Below are 18690 nucleotides of genomic sequence, written 5' to 3'. Positions count from 1 at the left end.
GAAGGCTGAACGAGGAGGGTGACATAATGCGTCTACCTTTAACATATTGAAATATTTGTCTTTTGTATTCGGTTATATGTGACAGAAGGCGCTCGTTCTAGGAGAATTTTCTTTGTATTTTATGGATTAAAAAAATTGTGGGCATTTTCGTAAAACATAAAATCTTATAATAAGAATTTGTTTGTCCTTTAATACATTTAGAGACGCAAAAATGCACAGATTACAATATATAAAATAATATATAAAATATTCAAATACTTTGAATAATTTTTAACGCCAGAAATAAATTTTATATATAGTTCCCATTTCTGTACTTCTGTTCATAACAGTATAAAATTGCATAAAAATTCACGAGTTATCCAATCATCGACAAAAAATCGACAAAATCGCATCGCAATCAGAATCGCAATTAACGGACGAAGATCCTTCTCGCTGAAGATTTCGTCTGTAGCGAATAGAGCGAGAATGTCGTTTCTCGTTCAATGTCTAAGCAATAGTACGCCAGCCATTTAATTTAGTTAGAGATCGATAGGGTGTGGAACAGCACGTGCTGACGGCAAACAAGGTTTTCTCAACAACCCTCCTTCGCATTTACGCGGTACTACGTATCCACGAACCCCCTTATACAGTGTGATCAACAACGCGCGCAACTATTATTAGAGAATCCAGGGAACCCTATCGTTTTATCAGTATAATGCCGAAGATCATAATCTAAATTGGTGACTGAGACTACAGCCGATGCGTCGCAGCCCCAGTCGTCTCTTTGCTTGCCCGATTAAAAATTTATCAGCGCCGTCGCGTCGGGGTGACTGAAAGACTGGTCAGGACGTCGAAGCATAATTGCCGTCGGGTTGGCCGATAATAATTAAAGGCACGAGTTTCGCCTGCTGCACCACAGATCGTTCTACTGTGTTCGTCTTTACGATCTTGCTTTGATACGGTGGCCACACTATTATTTGAATATTTATGCAAATTCATATTTTTATGAATAAATAGAATTTCAATAGAAAATTGCTTTATCTATTAAATGTTACAGCGCGTACTATATTTTCGATATTCCATCTATCTTATTTTGCTACATATATTTTATGTATCTTGTTTTTTTTAATTTCCTGTAAATACACAGAGTAGAGAAGGTACATGTATCCTTTTAAAGAGGAAATGTCTGTATAATTTCTGGATTCACGTGTAAATAGCGTTGATAGTGAAAGGATACCAATCAAAATGTAGTTAGAAAGCTACTTTAATTCCTTTTGCATTTACAATAAGAAAAAGATGGTATGGGATTTAAAGATTGCTGGAAACTCGTCAATTTAGATAAACAAATTAAATATTCTATTAAACATATCAAACGATCATTACAATTGATTAGACAGCATTTGCTGCCACGTAAAAAGAAATAAAGTACGATTTTTCAAGCTTTTTGTATTAATTTATAATAAGTGGACTGGTAATAAAATACTCGATTGTTGTTAATCCAACATATGTATTTCTTCCATTTGTCGGATCTTTCTTCATTTACGTGTCAGATCTGACAAATGTTTCTCGCATTACGTAATCACATTCCTTCGTAAATGCTTTAAGTAATATAATGAAACATCGAGACAACACTATGTTTAACGTTTACGACGTTCTTCACTTACACTAACGACGATCATACCGATAATTTTCAGTGCACCGTGTCTACTAGTTATTTTATAAAAATAAAAATCCACTGACTCGAAACGATCGTTCCAAACGCAACAGTATTTTTATTTGACGCATAATTTATTATGCAATATTGTAGTTTTTCCGTTCTTCCTTTTTATGCCACGTCTACACATATATCGCGTCCCTTCGTCACGAAATTATAGATAGAGATATCTATCGAGAAAACCATTTAATGTCAAGTCTCTCGACTGCGGAAAAACCAATCTACGTTGGATATTTCCTTCTAGCGCAAAAATTTTGCTACGATAAAAACACGTGTACACAACTGTTATTAAAAATACACGTACAGTCGTTTAATTATGAGAAACAGTCAGCATCCGTGTTATCGTTTAACAAAACCTGTTATCAAACGAACACTGTGCGTTTCCTTCCGGAGTACATTTTCACAATTAACGGAAATTTTCTTAATTACCGTGATATTAAGCGTAACGCGACTATTACACGTAAAACAAGGTTAACAGTGACGGAAGTGCTCGTGCGCGAAACAAAATCTTCTTATTAATTATTGTCCGTACTAAATTTATTCGTTGTTCAACGCCGAAGAGAGAAAAAAGAGCTTGCGCTTGTGCAAATGAAACACTCTGGCCTTTCTCTTTCGTGCACGGCGCAACGCGTGCTTCGACATTTTTTTTAATTATATTTTTTCTTTTTTTAAAGTCGCCACGAAACGTTGATATAAAGTAAAACACACGGCGGCTCTGGAGACCAATAGGAAATCGATAAGTTATTCTATAAACGTTATCAAAGGAATGGTCGATAGATTGGTGCCATTAAAATACAGTCAAAAGCAACGTGGATTCTGATGTTGAAACACTCAAGGGTGTATCTTCCATGACCAACTTTCCTCCCCGAGAGAAATTTAATTATAAAAACTGACAGGAACCCTCGACAGGGTGCCAGCACCCTTTATCGAAATAGGAAATCGAGGATGCCACGTGGAAATAATGAAAATAGAATTGGCCCCACCTACATTCAATTTCTTCCTGCAATTTGAGAACGTCGTCCACGGGAGTTCTTTTCTTCTGTATTTATTCGTGTAATTAAAAATTGCTCTTCATTTCGTCACGAAGGTGTGGTGTATCTTTTTCGAGAAAATGAAACGAGGATGCTTCGAAACTTATATTAAATTTCGTTGGGTTATACTGTATTCGTGCTTTTAATTAATATGATATAATGAAAACAAATAGATACGCACGTGTATAAAATTTCGGTAAATTTCGTACCCGCAGTGAGAATATTTTTAAAAAATCCGAAAAACCTATTTGTATTAATTTAAATGTATACGGTGATATACAGACTGGGAGGGTTTATACAAATTCACATTTTTCCAAACATGCTAAAGAAATTTAATTGAGCTTAAATGAAAAATTGTTTCGTTTTCTGCCATAACAAGCATTTCACTCTGTATATTTTGTATTTTTCTGCGTATTATGTACATTCTGTGGTACATTTAAATTACATGGACGCGCAAACATCTGTAATCCAGAGTAAAATTGTGTAATACATCTTTTTGTACAGATATTATTGTGATCGAAACATGATTATTTAATCGTTGGTTTTAACGAATAAGATGCTCAAATATTTGTCTGATTCATTGAAAATCTTTTGGTAAAAACAATCATTGATGAGGCAATAACCCGGGATGGACAAAAAGATTTCAAAACGGTGACGATCGATTGCTCGCGTCAACTTGTAATAGGTTGCACAATCAGCCCTGCTCTCTTCTTCGAGAATTACGTGAATCTTTTATATAAAAGCTTCCTTTGAAAACAGTTGCATCAAAGTGTCAGCAGAACAGAGTGAAAACTGATTATGTAACACAGCGAAGAAACTCAAATTAAACCGACACGATGTCTCGATGCATTAAATGCGCATGGAAAAATCTTCCTGGTATCATCGAGATGGCGCATCTAACTCGAAAATAATTAAAATTAAATTAATCCTTAATGTACAGTTTTGTAGTATATGTATTATTCGTGAAATTTCGTAGTTGCACGAATGTTATGTTACTAAATTAGTATTAAAATACTGCCATCTCGAGTAACAAACATACGTTTATAAATATATATTGCTCATAAACATACATTATTCATCTTTGTTTTCATTATACGCAGAAACGGAACAAAGTTTGTTAAATAAATATTCTTATAACAAGATATATTATAACTCATATCTTCGTACAAAAACTTGCAAATGGTATTGGCACATTATCTTATTTTCCAATGAAACATTTTTTTTCTTTTATCAAGTTCTATATTTTATCAAGTTTTACAAAATTAATTAAATGATAAGAGACCTAATATAACTGGATCTAATTTTTTTGGATCTATTTTTTAACCACTGTATTTTATTCTTCTTGTCATAAAAGTTGACAAATAAATTTTACTTCGAGGATTGAAAAAAGGGAAAAGCTTGGACGAATCTTGCATTCGCGACCATCGAACAGTCTGGAGCTTCAATCACGAACGACAGAAAGTTTGATCATCCTCGATTTCGGGACACATTGACATTGGAACTGGATTTTCAACGGATCTCAAAGCTCGCTTGTTTATCGGAGCAGGGATTGAAACGTGACGCGTATTATTGACAATGCCGTGTCACGTGCACGCACCCGTGACAGCCGTGGAACAACAATGCCAGCCGAAAACCTCGACAATCGATAATACTGCAAAAGCTCGTGGAGGTCAATTGTGTTCGATGCGAGAAGATTGATCGAAACCGATCGAGACTCGATGACGACTCCACACGAAGCTTCGAAGTGCCTGAATATTCATGAAATGCTTCGACATTCCATTGCGTTCTCCCTGCACGTTGTTTTGTACAGTTTGTTCTGATGAATGGATGCGCGTGCATTGCACCACGTTGCATTCGTATAACTTTGCCCCGTGAATACGAGCCGTGGGCGTACTTATATTGTTTTGGCTTAATTATTTCCGACTCTCTTATTCCCTTCGTTCAACCTTTCTTTACATATATTTTCGTTAAGATGTAGTCAATTTCTGAGAATTTTTCTTCGTCCGATCATCGTTGACTGCGTAATGTCGTATTAATAATTATGACATTGACTACGCGTAATTCAAAAGAAGTGAAAATTAGAGGACAACGTAGCAATTCTTGTTAGGTCTAGTTCATTTTTGATGACCTTTCTGCGCGATTATTATTGATTGTGAGATTATTAATATTGTGTCAAGGCCTGTGTGATTAATTATTGACAATTTGATGAAACTAATGATGAGAGAAATTATTGATAATGAGAACGAAAATAAAGGAAAATGTAAAAATTTTAAACATTTTTTAGGTTTCTTTCGTCAACACTGATTACATACTGAGTGATTATAGGTAAGGAAGATGATAAATTTCTATACATACACAAATTCTGCACAATATAACGATACTGTATCGTGATCGAAATTTTTTGGCAATAATTGTACACGAAAAGCAAAGATTTTTATATGAAAAATGTAAGAAATACGAAATTTCTACTTAAAATTGATATATGAAGAAGAAACTAGCAAATATCTATATAATTTAACATCAAGAACAATGTTAAAATGGACAGAAAAGGAAACAATAGGAAAGAAGAATGAAATACGAGGCCAAAAGAAGTCAGTTTATGAAACTCGGGATGATTTATAAAACTAACATGTTTTGAGGCGACTTTCACTTTGATCCGGATGAAATACGAGCCTTAATTATTGCACAAGAATTCCTTTGCAAATATTTCCATCCGATCACCAGGGAGGAAAATGATCAGGGGCTTTTTGCTTTCCTACCATTACGCACCAGTTCACGAACGAGAAGTTTTTGCTCGTTTCCCTATCACCTAACACGTTTCTTTCTGAATTAAAGCCTACGCTTGACACGGTTATTACTTTTCACTTTAATAATCTGCCACTCTCCGTCGTGATTATTATACATATTTGGCACTCTTGGATTTCACTGGGAGCGTAAATTGAAGGCCTGCGCGCCCTTATTAAAAAATAAATAATTATTTTAGAATTCGTAGAGAATGCGCTCGAGTTTGATTACGAGGTAGCAATATCGAAAAGCAAAAATAAAAGCTACTTCGTATGAAATTTCTAATTACTTCAGTCAATTCGAACGAGTAAATTAAAACGTAGTGATTAAAATTTTTTATAAAGCGATATGATTTAACACTAAAAATACGTGGGCGTTCAAATATTGGATAAACTAGGTCATCGAAATATCGTTACCCATAAAATTAGTACGGTAAGTCAATCTACTGTATCGAAAATATTTCTGACATTTTCTGAATTATGGATGCACATCGGTGATTTTATCCTAACGTTATTTGAACCATGATGATAAAGAATATTTAACGTGCTCGCTACTGATCCCACGTTTATTTCCTGCACGTTAACTACTACCGTATATTAGTAAAAGATCTTCACAAAATATCTTGTATTACAAAAATTATTACGAAATTTTTCGCAGTTTCGCAATAGTTACATAATCTAAGAATACGTGTCGGAACCGCGTCGTACGAAATGAACACGTTAAGAGGATAAAAGATAATAGCTTATTTGAGAATAATAATCTATCTGGCGATCTAAAATCTATACGACGCTGAATTAGCTTCCTTCCAGGAAGTTAGCTTTGAATGTATGATAATTTATGAGGGAACGGATGTGAATGATCTTCTAAGGATCTATATTACGATCTGTAGTTTTGCATAACCATAAAACACAATTAGCGCTTTAGAATTTACTAATTCCAATTGTTCTATGAACTGTTTCTGTGTATTAACATAACAGGCCGAATAGACGTTCGATTCGTTTCTTGTTCGGATATGTAAAAAAGATGTGAATGAAAGGTAAGTAAAAATTAAGTGAATTTTATTTTAATTTATCACTTAAGATATATCAATTCCTTTAATATAAAGCAATTACCATCGAATCCTCATGCGAAACGTATAAACAAAAGAAATACGCACAGCGCGATCTAGTCGAATAGGGATATCGAATTTGAAGACCGTAACAGAATTAAGAAAATAAACTAAAACATTATACACGTAATAACGAATGATAACCAATTTAAACATTAGGAGTGTGAAGAAGAATTTAAAATTGGAAATTATAGGTGACTAAGCAGTTCACACAAAAGCTTGCCCAATTATTTACAACGACGTGGCTATTCAGAAAAAGTTGAAACACGAGCGAAACACCGGACACAGTAAAACCACGAGAATTCAACACAGCAGCGACACGATGGTGGCCCATCAACGTCTCGCATTGTGGCGAGATAAAGAATATGGTTAAAGTTAAATTAAAGGCTCCTCACCGGTCATCCTGGGTGACAGTAATGTCAGGCGGGGGCGCGGAAGGCGAGGCACCGTCTGGAGCATCCAGTTTGCCGGCTTTTTCCCTCGCTGTTCCCTTGTATTTAAAACGGTCCAACGAAACGCTGGAGAATCACGCGATCGCGCTGATCAGTTAAATATTTCTTCACACCAACGACATCGTCACGTTTATCCACTTGTTCTAACCCTCTAGCCTTCTTATTTTTCGACTCAATTACCAACAAATTCGCAGACTCTCACAATTCGTACGAATGATCCACGATTTTTATATTCTACGTAGATCCGGCTATTTGATATTTAAGATTCGAAATTTAATCCTCACAAACAAAATCCAATGGCAAGTCACTAGAATCCATACGCATAATTCTTCTCATCGAATCTTTCTCACTACCGTTGCTTACAATATTCTCTCCACTATTACTCGTTTTCAAGATCCTCGATCTTTCACGATACTTTTAACCATTCCAACACCACTTTCACCGTCTCCAATTTTCCGATACTTCCCGATAATCTTCTGCGTACTCTGGATTTTCGTTGAAAGCGTATCAACTTCGCGAAATTCTGTGCCACTTTACAGCGTCTGATCCTCAGACAACTTTATCCTGGAAAGACGATCCTCCGGCAGTTTACGTCAATCCAATCTGCCGTACAAATCGAATGTTCGATCCTCTTCAAGGTCCCTTTGGAATGTTAACTACGAAGACACGTTTCCTTTTGGCAAACGAACGATCCCTTCGTGTGACGCACCCTCGTCGATCAGCTACGGGCCGTTAGCTCGATTATTAGATTTATTATGGAATACCTTCGGCTCCCTCTGAGCAAAGTTCGACTCGCTTCTTAGGTGAAAGCGAACAGGTAATTATTCAAAGGCGGCATAGGCAAGTTTGCCGTGTATATAGTGGATCGTGAGCTCTTGTAAACACGGACGAAGAGCAGGCAGAAGCCTTCTACGAGACTCGTTCTCGTGTCGTGGATCGAAAAGCAATCATCGATGCCATACTCGAGGTTCGTAAGTAGGCAGAGCGGTCAGCGACAGACTTGGGTGTGCTGTGGCGAGAGGCTTGGGTGCCACGGACAGGCTCGGGTGCTCCCGTCTTGGCTCCGGTTTTCCTTTGCACACGGGTCACTGGTCCCCCAGGATTTCGGTATGCGTAGCTCGCGCTCCACTCCAAACGAGTTCCACGGCCAACTTGCTTCAAGGAGTGATCTACGCGCCACTTTTTGCGAGCGGTGAAATCCTCCTTAAGATCGATGTACGCGATTATTCGATTCTCGGTCGTTCCTATCCGATCGAATTGTTCAATGGCGATCCACTGTGCATTGATAATTTCGACCTTTTTACCCAACACAACGGATCATTTGACTTTCTATAGTTGGGTAGGAGAAGGAATGATTTTGCACTATAGGATGGACGTAGAGTTTGTTGCGAAGATCGATGAATTGACTTTCTACCGTCGAACGATCTTCTCTCGAAGTAAGAAGGGCCCGAGAATGACTTTTCCACCGTAAATTGTTTACGAGAATCGTTCAATAATTTGGATAATCGTCTTCTGTTTAGATTGTGCAATATCTTTCGATAGAAACGAGAAGAAAGGATCTATCGATATCCGCCTCTTTTCTTATTTTTCACGATGCTGATGATTCATGGACCGGAGGGTGAGTCCTACACGTAAAACCTTTTCGCCGGTCGAATGTCTCTGGATCAAACGGAATTATGAACAACGCTCCACTATATCTTGTCCGGAACAATCATTTCTCAATAATCCAAAGATTCGAGGAATTCGAAGAATCTATTGATCACACACAATTTGGCAGAGTTCGAAGAATCTATCGATAGTCCACAGATTCTTTACGTTATCTTCCTTCTTTCTATACGACGTAATCGACGATTTTTCACGATGTCCAAAGATTCAAGCAATCCAAGGAAATTTCCGCAAATCTGTCTTCGTAGACTAAAAGATCAACTCGTCTCGGAAGAACACAGAGGAGAAGACTTGTCTGGTTCACGGACAACAGTGCGTGATCTTTACGCAGACACGACGGCCTTTCGAGATCGACGACGATTCGCCCAGCGGGAGGGCAATTGCGTCAGTGCGACGAGGTGCGAGGAAGCCAGTGCATCCGACGTGCGTGTACGGAGGTCCAAGGGTACGCGCTCGCCGCTGTTGTTTTACTCACGCCTCTCGAATGCTGTGAAAAGAGGATCCGCCAGAAGAGCAAGAGAGAAGGCGGCGCGCACGTGCAGTGTCGGAAAGGCCACGCTCTTTTCTTTCTTATCCCGAAAATCGATCGTTAAGACACGCTGCATCGGATGACAGACACCGGTGAACACGCGTGCACTACTGACCATCGGACAGACGCTGTATAAACACACTCTTCTCGAGCTTGTACGCGACAATTTTGACGCGTACTTCAATTCCGTTTATTTTTCGATTTACCTTACTTCTTATCTCTTCTTATTCTTCTTCTTTTCTCAGACGTTCCGTATTTTTCTAATTTTTACAAACTTTCGTATACGACAATTTATAACGACATACGCTACATGTGTAATACATGGTACCTCTCGGTTCTGAATTTATTTTAGCCGAATCCTTTTATCTTTTACTCTTCCCTATTTTTCCTTTTAAATATCGATTTCTAACGAACACGCGTTACACGTCCACGAGCGATAACGCAATTCCTCTCGATTCTCGATTAATTTTATCAAAATCCTTAACGTCGTTTATTTTTCTTCCTTTTATAACGCTTTATACGTTGATTTTAATTTCCCATGTGCGGTTATTCAACACCTCGCGACTTTCCATTTACTTTACCAGAATCGTTCTATTATTCTTTCTTTTTCATTTTCCCTCTCTTTTTTATATCGTTTCGTATACGGTTCCGTTTATGATTTTTAACCAACACACGCTACATGTCCATGTGTGGTAACGTAGTTCTTCTGGAAACGCGGATGGGAATCGCCGGGATTGGAATGCGATTCGCGGGTGCAGTCGGTATTAATCGCAACACTCGCCAGCCACCACGATATACTCGAGAAGACTGGAACTGGAGTCTCTCTCGGTAGGTGAGGCCCCCCTTCTTTCTCTCTTGTACGCTTTCAGTGTTGTACCCAGTGTCTCGTGGCCACCGGTGTGTCCCTCGTGAGCGTGCCACGCGAGCCAGCCTATAGAGGGGGTTCCCCGGCGTGAAAATCGATGGGGGTTCGTTTTTAGTTTTATTTGTCCCATCCATGGTTCTTGTTATGGTAAAACGTGCAGGGATGGAGGATCTTTTAAAAAATCTAGTTATCGAGAGGTAACTGTGACTTCGTTCGTATCGTGTGGAAGAAGGGTTGAATGGCGGATGATTTATGCGACGAGATTCAAACGAGAGGGAAATTTGAAACCGCGTAAAGAGATGGTTTCGATGTTTATCGAATATCAAGAACTAAGAATGAAATATTTAGCGACAAGATAATCGGAAGAACAGTTCCTTTAGATTTCTCTTTGACAGAGATTCTTGTTAAGAATTAATTTATACGGTGAACTAGATGTTTCGACTGGAGAATGTTTAAGAGTGGGTATTTTCTTTGAGTCGGGAGGAAGTTCGCACGTTTCTGTGTTAAGATTTGTTTCTTCGTTGCTTCGGACTATTGTAATAACGGAAAGTTTGTAAAATTACTCGAAACAATTTTCGCTGCCGCAATTGTATCGTTAAAAGCAACCTAAAAATCGATAATTATACAGATACAAATTTCCGTTTGATTAAATGAATTCTTCTTTTCAAAATAATTTCTTTCTTAATACGAAACTCTCTTACATATTCAAAGATTAATAACATTTTCCATTGTGAATCAAACTTTTCGTAATCCCTTTGGAACGAAATAATGAAATTTATCTGCCAAGGGAGTCAAAAGTTTCGATGCTTGCTACAGCCCTGCGATCGAAGTGTCTCTCTCTCTCTCTCTCTATTTTACTCCGTCTTTCTCCACTGCACTCTACGTTACTCTCTATATTCCTCCTTGTCGCTCCAGAGAATTACTCTCTGTTCGCTAACTTCTATAGCTATCCTTCTCGCCTGCACGCATCTTTCCATATGGTTGTCCTTCGATACACTTAGACAGCGCTCAACTCGGCTCGGTTCGTAAATTCCCGGCACGATTACGAGATGGCAGAGCCGAGTAGAGGAGGGAAGATTGCGTGGAGCGAGAAAACACGCTTATCGAGTGAGTCGGATAAAGACAGTAGCGCTATGAAAGAAACAGAGCGAGTGAGTAAGCGTACGAGAAAGAATGTGGAGTGAGTAAATGTACGCTAGGTGACATTGGCGCGAGTGAGACGAATGACGCGAGAGAAAGTGAGTAAGTGAATGGGCGCGAGAGGAGCGTACGAAAAATAAGGAAGAAGGAAGATGCATGTATATTCGATGAGCAAGGAAGAAGAACGGAGATAGGAGAAAGAATCGGAGCAAAGAGTTAGAAGGGAAGGTAGCGTACTGGTAAAAGTACTTTAACGTGGAGAGAAAGAGATAAATAGGAAGAGAAAAGGGGGCAAGGCAAAGTGAGACGGATGACATATGGAGGGGAAGACAGAATAGGAGTACATTAAAGAGTAACAAAAGAGGAACACGAGGCAGAAGGAAATAAAGAGAGGTAGCCGCAGAAAGGCGGCGAGAGTACAGAGAGACGGAATACTTAAAACGCAACCACACCCGTGGTTAGTGAGCAAATTTTTCTGTTTACGTCCATGGGAGAGCAGAAACCGTGAAGCGCGAACTCGCAATCGCACGTGGGTTTCGCGTCGACGTTTTGTAAAAGTGTCTCGACGAGTAGACAGAATACGAAATCTAGCGCGAAAATGTTCAAGGCAGAATGAGTACGAAAGAGAATGTTTCCACTCGGGTATCGATGTCAGATGAGAATTGGACAAGTTTGGTGTAAAAGGAAATAGTAAAATATTGAGCACACTCTGATGATTCTTACTTCTGAGTAAAACAAGAAAAATGGAGGATGACGAAATTCACAATGCGATAGATCTTGAGCATCGAGTCTCGGTTGAACGAGACCACCTAAATATATAATGTTTTTTGTTTTATAATAATGTATTTATCTTTATTACAATGTATCTCTCTATATGAAAACTGGTACAAAAATTAAAATTTATTTTTAAACGATACGATATTCTTTAAAATTTTTATAGAAGTAATCCTTTTGTTCTCTTAACGTCAATTATTCGAACAAACTAAGCAAACCTAGATCCTCGAAGTGCATCCAAGGCAAACAAATAGAAGAGGCACACGTTAAACCAACGCAGTGAAAATTTGCTTTTTCTTCTCACAGTGATTGAATTTCATTAAAAGTAGATTATCTAATACATTCGCCGCAATAATATGTTCCGACGTACCTACACCATGAAGGAACGAGGTTACACGATTAATGAGAATTTCCGTGGTTCGAGGGACACAAAGAGAGAAAACTGCGACCGTAACCCTGGTACAGAACGATTTATGAGCTTGCCTCGCGTGTGTGTGATATACACTGTGATCGCGAAGTTGCAAAATCTGTCTCGTATTGCAACCCATATTTGCGTCCTACAAATATCTCGTATCAATCTTCTGTACCACCGTATGACTACAAGCTTATACATTCATTCGTCTATGTTTTTTAAATATCATTTTATATCTTCGTTATCGTGAGATCTACCATTGCTATGTTGTCACGCGATGCATTTATAATAATTATCAGTTGTTATTTCCTCCATTAAAAGTGAAAAATTGTAATTAATTGCAGATAATTTCTCTGTGAAACAACCAAAGGAAAACTGGGTTGCAGAGGATTGAGGTTACTACTAGTTGTTCTGCAATTTTTTTTATACATGCTGTGTATAATGCTGGATGAGATAATTACGTTATATAGTGGATTTTATACCAGATAACATTACATAGATATATACACTCGTGAGATACTTAGAGTTAGAAGATGTTTTTCAAAATATTTACGAAATACGGATTAATATTGAAAATAGCAGATTGCAATGTATTCGGTTACTCCATGTAATCAACATATTATATCATGCTTCCAATCTTCCTTTCGTAAAATTGGATAAAAATGAACAACTATCTGGTAATAATTATCAGTAAATAATCAATGATTTATCTTTCTTCGTATCCTACAACTTTTGTCATCTTCCTACACAGTTTCATAAAAAAGGTTCAACCTAACGTAAGAAAGAAATTAATACACATAAATTTAATCGGCGACAATATAATTTCACAAAATTGAGTGTTATTAACTATACACTCGGTGTAATAGGATCAATAATTCAATAATAACCCAAACTCTAAATATCTAAAATTACCAGCACTAGCACTTACAATATCTCTTACACTATGAATGTTTTCGAACGATTATTAATGTAAACGAAATGAAAAATTCCATAAAAATCGTATATATTTTTCGTACACCCGGTACACGTACAAAGTCTCCGTAGATATACGTGCCACGATCGATTTCTATCTCGGCAGCTTCTTCGCGTAAAACGAATTCGGTATGGCTATGATATTGAAAACAAGAGAAAACAGAAATAGGAAAGAAATAAACGTGACTGGAGGGATATCACGTGAAATACACGCGTAGTCTCTTAGTCCAGTTGTTATACCTTATCATCGTACCATAAAACTATATCGTATTATTATAATGTTAGATTTATAACATTGTTAAATAACGATATTCTTTTTATAAATATAAAATTTAATCGATATTTAAATTTAGTACAGGAAAAAAAGATAGAAGGTTGTACGAGATATTTTTAATAATTTTCTTAATAAATCTTATCGATTTACCAATTATAACACAAATTGAATAGATCCAACAAGAATAAAGAAATTGGCACGAAAAATACCAAAGTATACGATCAATCGTGTATTACAATGGAAATCCCACCTAATTGCTATAAGCCAGACGATCGGTTGATGACTGGATCTACGAGGTGATTTTCAGGGGCGATTTATTATGGACGCGCGATGAAGTCCGCGGATGAAATTACAAATGCTGAATTATGATTACAATAACAGAGATTTATGGTCGTCGTCGTCGGTGCTTTCCAAAACACAGTCACGTGAATTTATCGTGTACTGAGAGTTACGAGTGTTGCATTTGCAATGTAAATCTTATGTGAAATTAAGGCAAATCAACCGAGCCGGAAGCCGTTTAAATAAATCAAGCATAGCCGTTTGGTCGACACGAAATTCATTACTTTTCTATTTCGTTTTGCGTGTGATTATAAATGATAAAATTGACGAGCAAATATCGAAGAATAATAAATAAAAAGGAAGATATTATTGTACCAGGTTCGAGATTGTGTACGAGAGACTGGAAAACAAGTTAAAAATGATGACGATGTGGAGATTTTCTTACCTTGAACGAGGCAGAAACATCGAGCCATCGATGAACACAGAACCGGACAGTAGTATGTACCAGCTTGTGGCCAATTCGCCGGTACTGAAAATGATTCGAATTATATTTTATTTTACTCAGAATTGCTACTATTGGAATTTATATTAATCAAATGTAGATTTAAGTCATACATAAGCATATCGTTATAGTTTAGATTAAATTTAAGGTAGATTACTTGAATTTATTTTATATTCTATACTTTACACGATAAATACCGTTAACGATCTTTATTGCGTAGAATATAAGATATACAGTAAAATTAAATAATCCATCCTAAACACACTCTAAACCGCTAAAATTATTTGTCATTATGTCTACCGTATATATGTCTTCATTTAAAAGAAATTTATTGTAAATAGCGAAGAAATAAAAGTTGAGAAAAACTGTATATGAATATATTTCAAAGTTGAAAATACACGTAAAATTTGAGTGTATTAAGTAATCGAGAAGTGAAAAAGTTTCTTTTTGCAATAACGAGGCAATAATAATCATCAATTAGTCGTGAAATTCTCGTTTCTGTAAGTGACTGCACGCACCGGAAATTCGCGACTCAGAAAGTAGCAAGTAGCTAACTTTACAAATGCAAAAACTAAACTTGTTATTTGTGATCATAAAATACATCGTTATTCGTGGTAAATGCATTCCTTGCATTCATAAGTGTATGGATGAAGGTATGGATTATTATATATCAATAAAATGTTTATGGCACATAATAATAATTAATTTATCTAAATTACAAATTTATTCATAAAACCTGTTTTCGACAAACTTTTTATACAGAAATAAGTTAGATTTAAGCAAAACAAGAAACGTATTACCATTTATAAATTGCGGGAATATCAAATGTACGCTATCGCCATCTTGACAGTCAAGTAAACAAATTTTCTTATGAAACATAAACCGTACAACTTCCCAAGATTATATGTATATTTATAGGAACAGCAGTTTACTGAACAAATATTTAAAAAATTATACTATGACTAATCGAATTAAAAATTAAATATATAATTTGCATGTACTTTTATCGTTATATTGAAATAAAATATAATGGATCACTCAATACGATGGATTCGTAAGATATCTGCATTTCAAAGTATTATTAATACCAGTGTTTTATATTTTTTAACTTTATCTTAATACAAATACAAATTCAAGATCTAAGTGAGACGCTCGGTCTGCTTACTTGAAAATCTTGTTGCATTATATTCTTTTCCTCCCAAGGTAAAATATATTTCCCTTTCACTAACGAACACGTCCAGCTCGTTCATTAAAACCGCGGGAAATGATTAAACGTCGCAATATCTAGTGACATCTCTGATCTGTTTCTACGATACTCTAGTTTACTACCAGCGGTAAGAAAGAAACACGTCGATAAAACAGTATCGGACATGTATATATAAAAAAGCTGTCGATAAAGAAATTTTCTACTACATTTTTATCACGACATATGTATACGTATTTCAGATAACGTAGAGAACTTTTCTACGACAAAAGTACAAAATAATTCCGCGAGATCAGTACGAGCGCCAATTCAAAAAATTGTTATTACTATCACACGTAGGTATGTACTGAATTCGAAACTAGTCCCGATGTGAAACGTAACCATATACACATTGAAATAGAACTTACTAATAGAGTACGTGATTCGCATGGTGTCGTTCGTATCGTACAATTTTGCAAAGCCCACGGAGAATGGAATCTCTGCACGGCCGTAACGCTTCCAGACCCAGCAGACCATAGTATATGATCTGCAGATCCTAAAATAGAAAAAATAGTAATATGTAAAGTACAAGTAACAAATAGAATTGTGTTATATACGAAGATATAAATAACAATTTTATTTAATAGAAGTTAATTACGATAAATTCTTATTAAACAAGTTGATACGATATAAAAAATATCAACATGTAAAACACTTATACAACTGTAAACAATTTGAGCAAAAATATGAGTTGTCCAATCTTTTTCCTTGACTGTTTTTTTACGTGTAGCGAATTTTATGAAATAAAACATAAATACTACGTATCAAGAAAAGAAAACATGCGATATATTTCGATCATAAAATACACTATACATAATAAAACAATTCTGAAAAGGTTTATAAATCAATATTTCCAAACCTTTTACAATCTCAACCTTTTAAATGCTTACCACCGGAAAACCTCTGAACGGATTGAAATATCATATTTATTCGAACAATGTTTGCACTACAAACTCGAAGCATTTCACATTCAGTAACTGTGAAAGAGCTTCTTCCAAGCTGTATTACCATGTTTATAAAGTTCTCGCGCAAGCGTACTTGTCAGAAGTGTAGCATTTGAATTTACAAGTCGTGATCAACCTATCGGTGGTAGGAGCGAGGCAATTTACAAACTCGAACGAGGCGCGCGCCAACGCAATTGCCTCTAATGCGACCCTAATGTGCCCTGTTATCGTATACTATGATCTCTATGCTATCGTTATCCACATTGATCATCCGAACAGTGCTTATTAACCGCGTTGACACGATGGAGCAAATTCAATAAAGTGATCTTTTTTTCTCAACGTTCTTCTCTTTCTTTCTCTCCTTTTTTTTTTATGCTAAATATCAATTAAATATATTTATTTGTTTTAATCTTTATATGCTTTTGTAAATAATTATTTATACTGGCAACGTCCAGATCAAAATTATTTAATATACATAGATTGATTATATATATTTATCTTTTTTAAATCATCTTTGTTTATAAATGTGCAACGTACATATTTTTACTCAAAGTAGACTTACTTACATTAGAAAAGAATTAGAAAAATGTAAATTGTCTAAGTTTCTGCGCTCGAACTCTAAAAAAAGAAAAAGGTAGTACAAGACGGAATATCATTGCTCTGATAGAAAATATAAATTTTGCAAAACGTTTGGAAAGACTTGTACCGTGCATTCGACCATTTTGAAGGTAAACTAATTCACCCTGTAGCTTCGTGTATAAGGTGCCATATGCAACTGGAATTAGTTTTACGCAACGGAGCGTTTGAAAGACCAGTAGCATGATTTTCTTTATGGAATCCTGTACTTTTAGTTTTTTACCGTATGCTTACATTAGTGAAATTCTACGTGGGATATATTTGGATTAACTAAACAACTATATTTTTCTACACACATTAGAACGTATTAAGACATTTGCGCACCTTTATCATATAAAACATTTTGAAATTTCCTAAGTATTATCACGAGACACGACTGCCATCATTATATTAATCAAAATTAAAAACGATTCTAAAGTATACATAGAAATTACAATTTATTGCAAACATAAATTAGTAAAAAGTTAGTATACAGAACGAATAATCATCTTAAATTGTACAACAAGCGTTAGTATAGTTTCACTAAATATTCAAGTTTGTTAATATGATTTTTAATATTTTATAATTTCTATATGTATTTTCAGACTTGTACAAAACTTTATGCATGTAATCATGATAATCCAGTCCCATAACAGTGCTAATGAAATTTCAAACTATTTCGTGTAACACGCATAATGTAATCATAAAAGATATCCACAGGCGTTCGAGCGCTTTCGCGAGCTTGAGCCAATATTCATTCTAATACGTGTTTCGTTTCGTATCTTTCCATTTTTTCTTACATTTCCTCCAAATCTAACCATTTCGAATATGGCAATGCAAACGTGTCGCAGTTTGTCCCAATTGCACGTGGTACAGTGTGCGACGACAAATTCTATCAAAAGTCCAGATTTCAGGCGAATTTCTATTCGCGTAATACGTTTCCCACGAGTTGCATTCAACGGGGCGCAATTAAAGTCGGTCGAAAAGTTAATATAGTTGAATGTACTTCCGGTGAGGGCGTAATAGCCGAGCGTGTTGTGGGACCCGTGTATTGTTCTCGGAAACAGGCGACAAAAACGAAAAATAAATTACAACTGGCTTATATTTCGTGTCCTTGAAATTATCAGAAAAGTAACATTCGCGAAATGTAATGATCGAGTACAAAAAGAATCCTCTTGTTCGATAATTGAACATAGAAGGAGACGAAGCGTGGATCGACGATGCAAGGGATCGAAAAGGAGCAAGGATTCAATTTCCACGCTTGATTTGCTGATGAGACAAGCAGAGGAGACTGGTCGATCGACTTTCCATAAGCAAGAGCCAAGAAACTTTCATCGATGTGACTTTCAAATTCGAACAACGAAGGTGAATTAGCGAATTGGCTTCTTTTATACATATTTAACCAAAA

At 36.2% G+C, this 18690-nt stretch overlaps 1 protein-coding gene across 2 annotated transcripts in view; it reads right to left on the bottom strand.

Moving 5' to 3' along the window:
* The window catches only part of LOC126914650 (rap guanine nucleotide exchange factor 2-like), a 250210-nt gene that overhangs the window by 169454 nt on the left and 62066 nt on the right, over positions 1 to 18690 (bottom strand). The window contains exons 3-4 of one of the 2 annotated variants that reach the window (XM_050718837.1): positions 16092 to 16219; positions 14424 to 14507 (exon numbers count right to left, since the gene is read on the bottom strand). In XM_050718837.1, coding sequence (XP_050574794.1) covers positions 14424 to 14507; positions 16092 to 16219 — 212 coding nt within the window. Of the gene's footprint in view, positions 1 to 7011; positions 10089 to 14423; positions 14508 to 16091; positions 16220 to 18690 lie in introns of those variants that run through there. The other variant, XM_050718845.1, reaches the window with a different exon arrangement.

Source organism: Bombus affinis, chromosome 3 (assembly GCF_024516045.1).
Source record: "Bombus affinis isolate iyBomAffi1 chromosome 3, iyBomAffi1.2, whole genome shotgun sequence".
Taxonomy (NCBI): domain Eukaryota; kingdom Metazoa; phylum Arthropoda; class Insecta; order Hymenoptera; family Apidae; genus Bombus; species Bombus affinis.
Note: the sequence above shows the minus strand (reverse complement) of the source record. Positions and strands in the feature narration are given on the sequence as shown.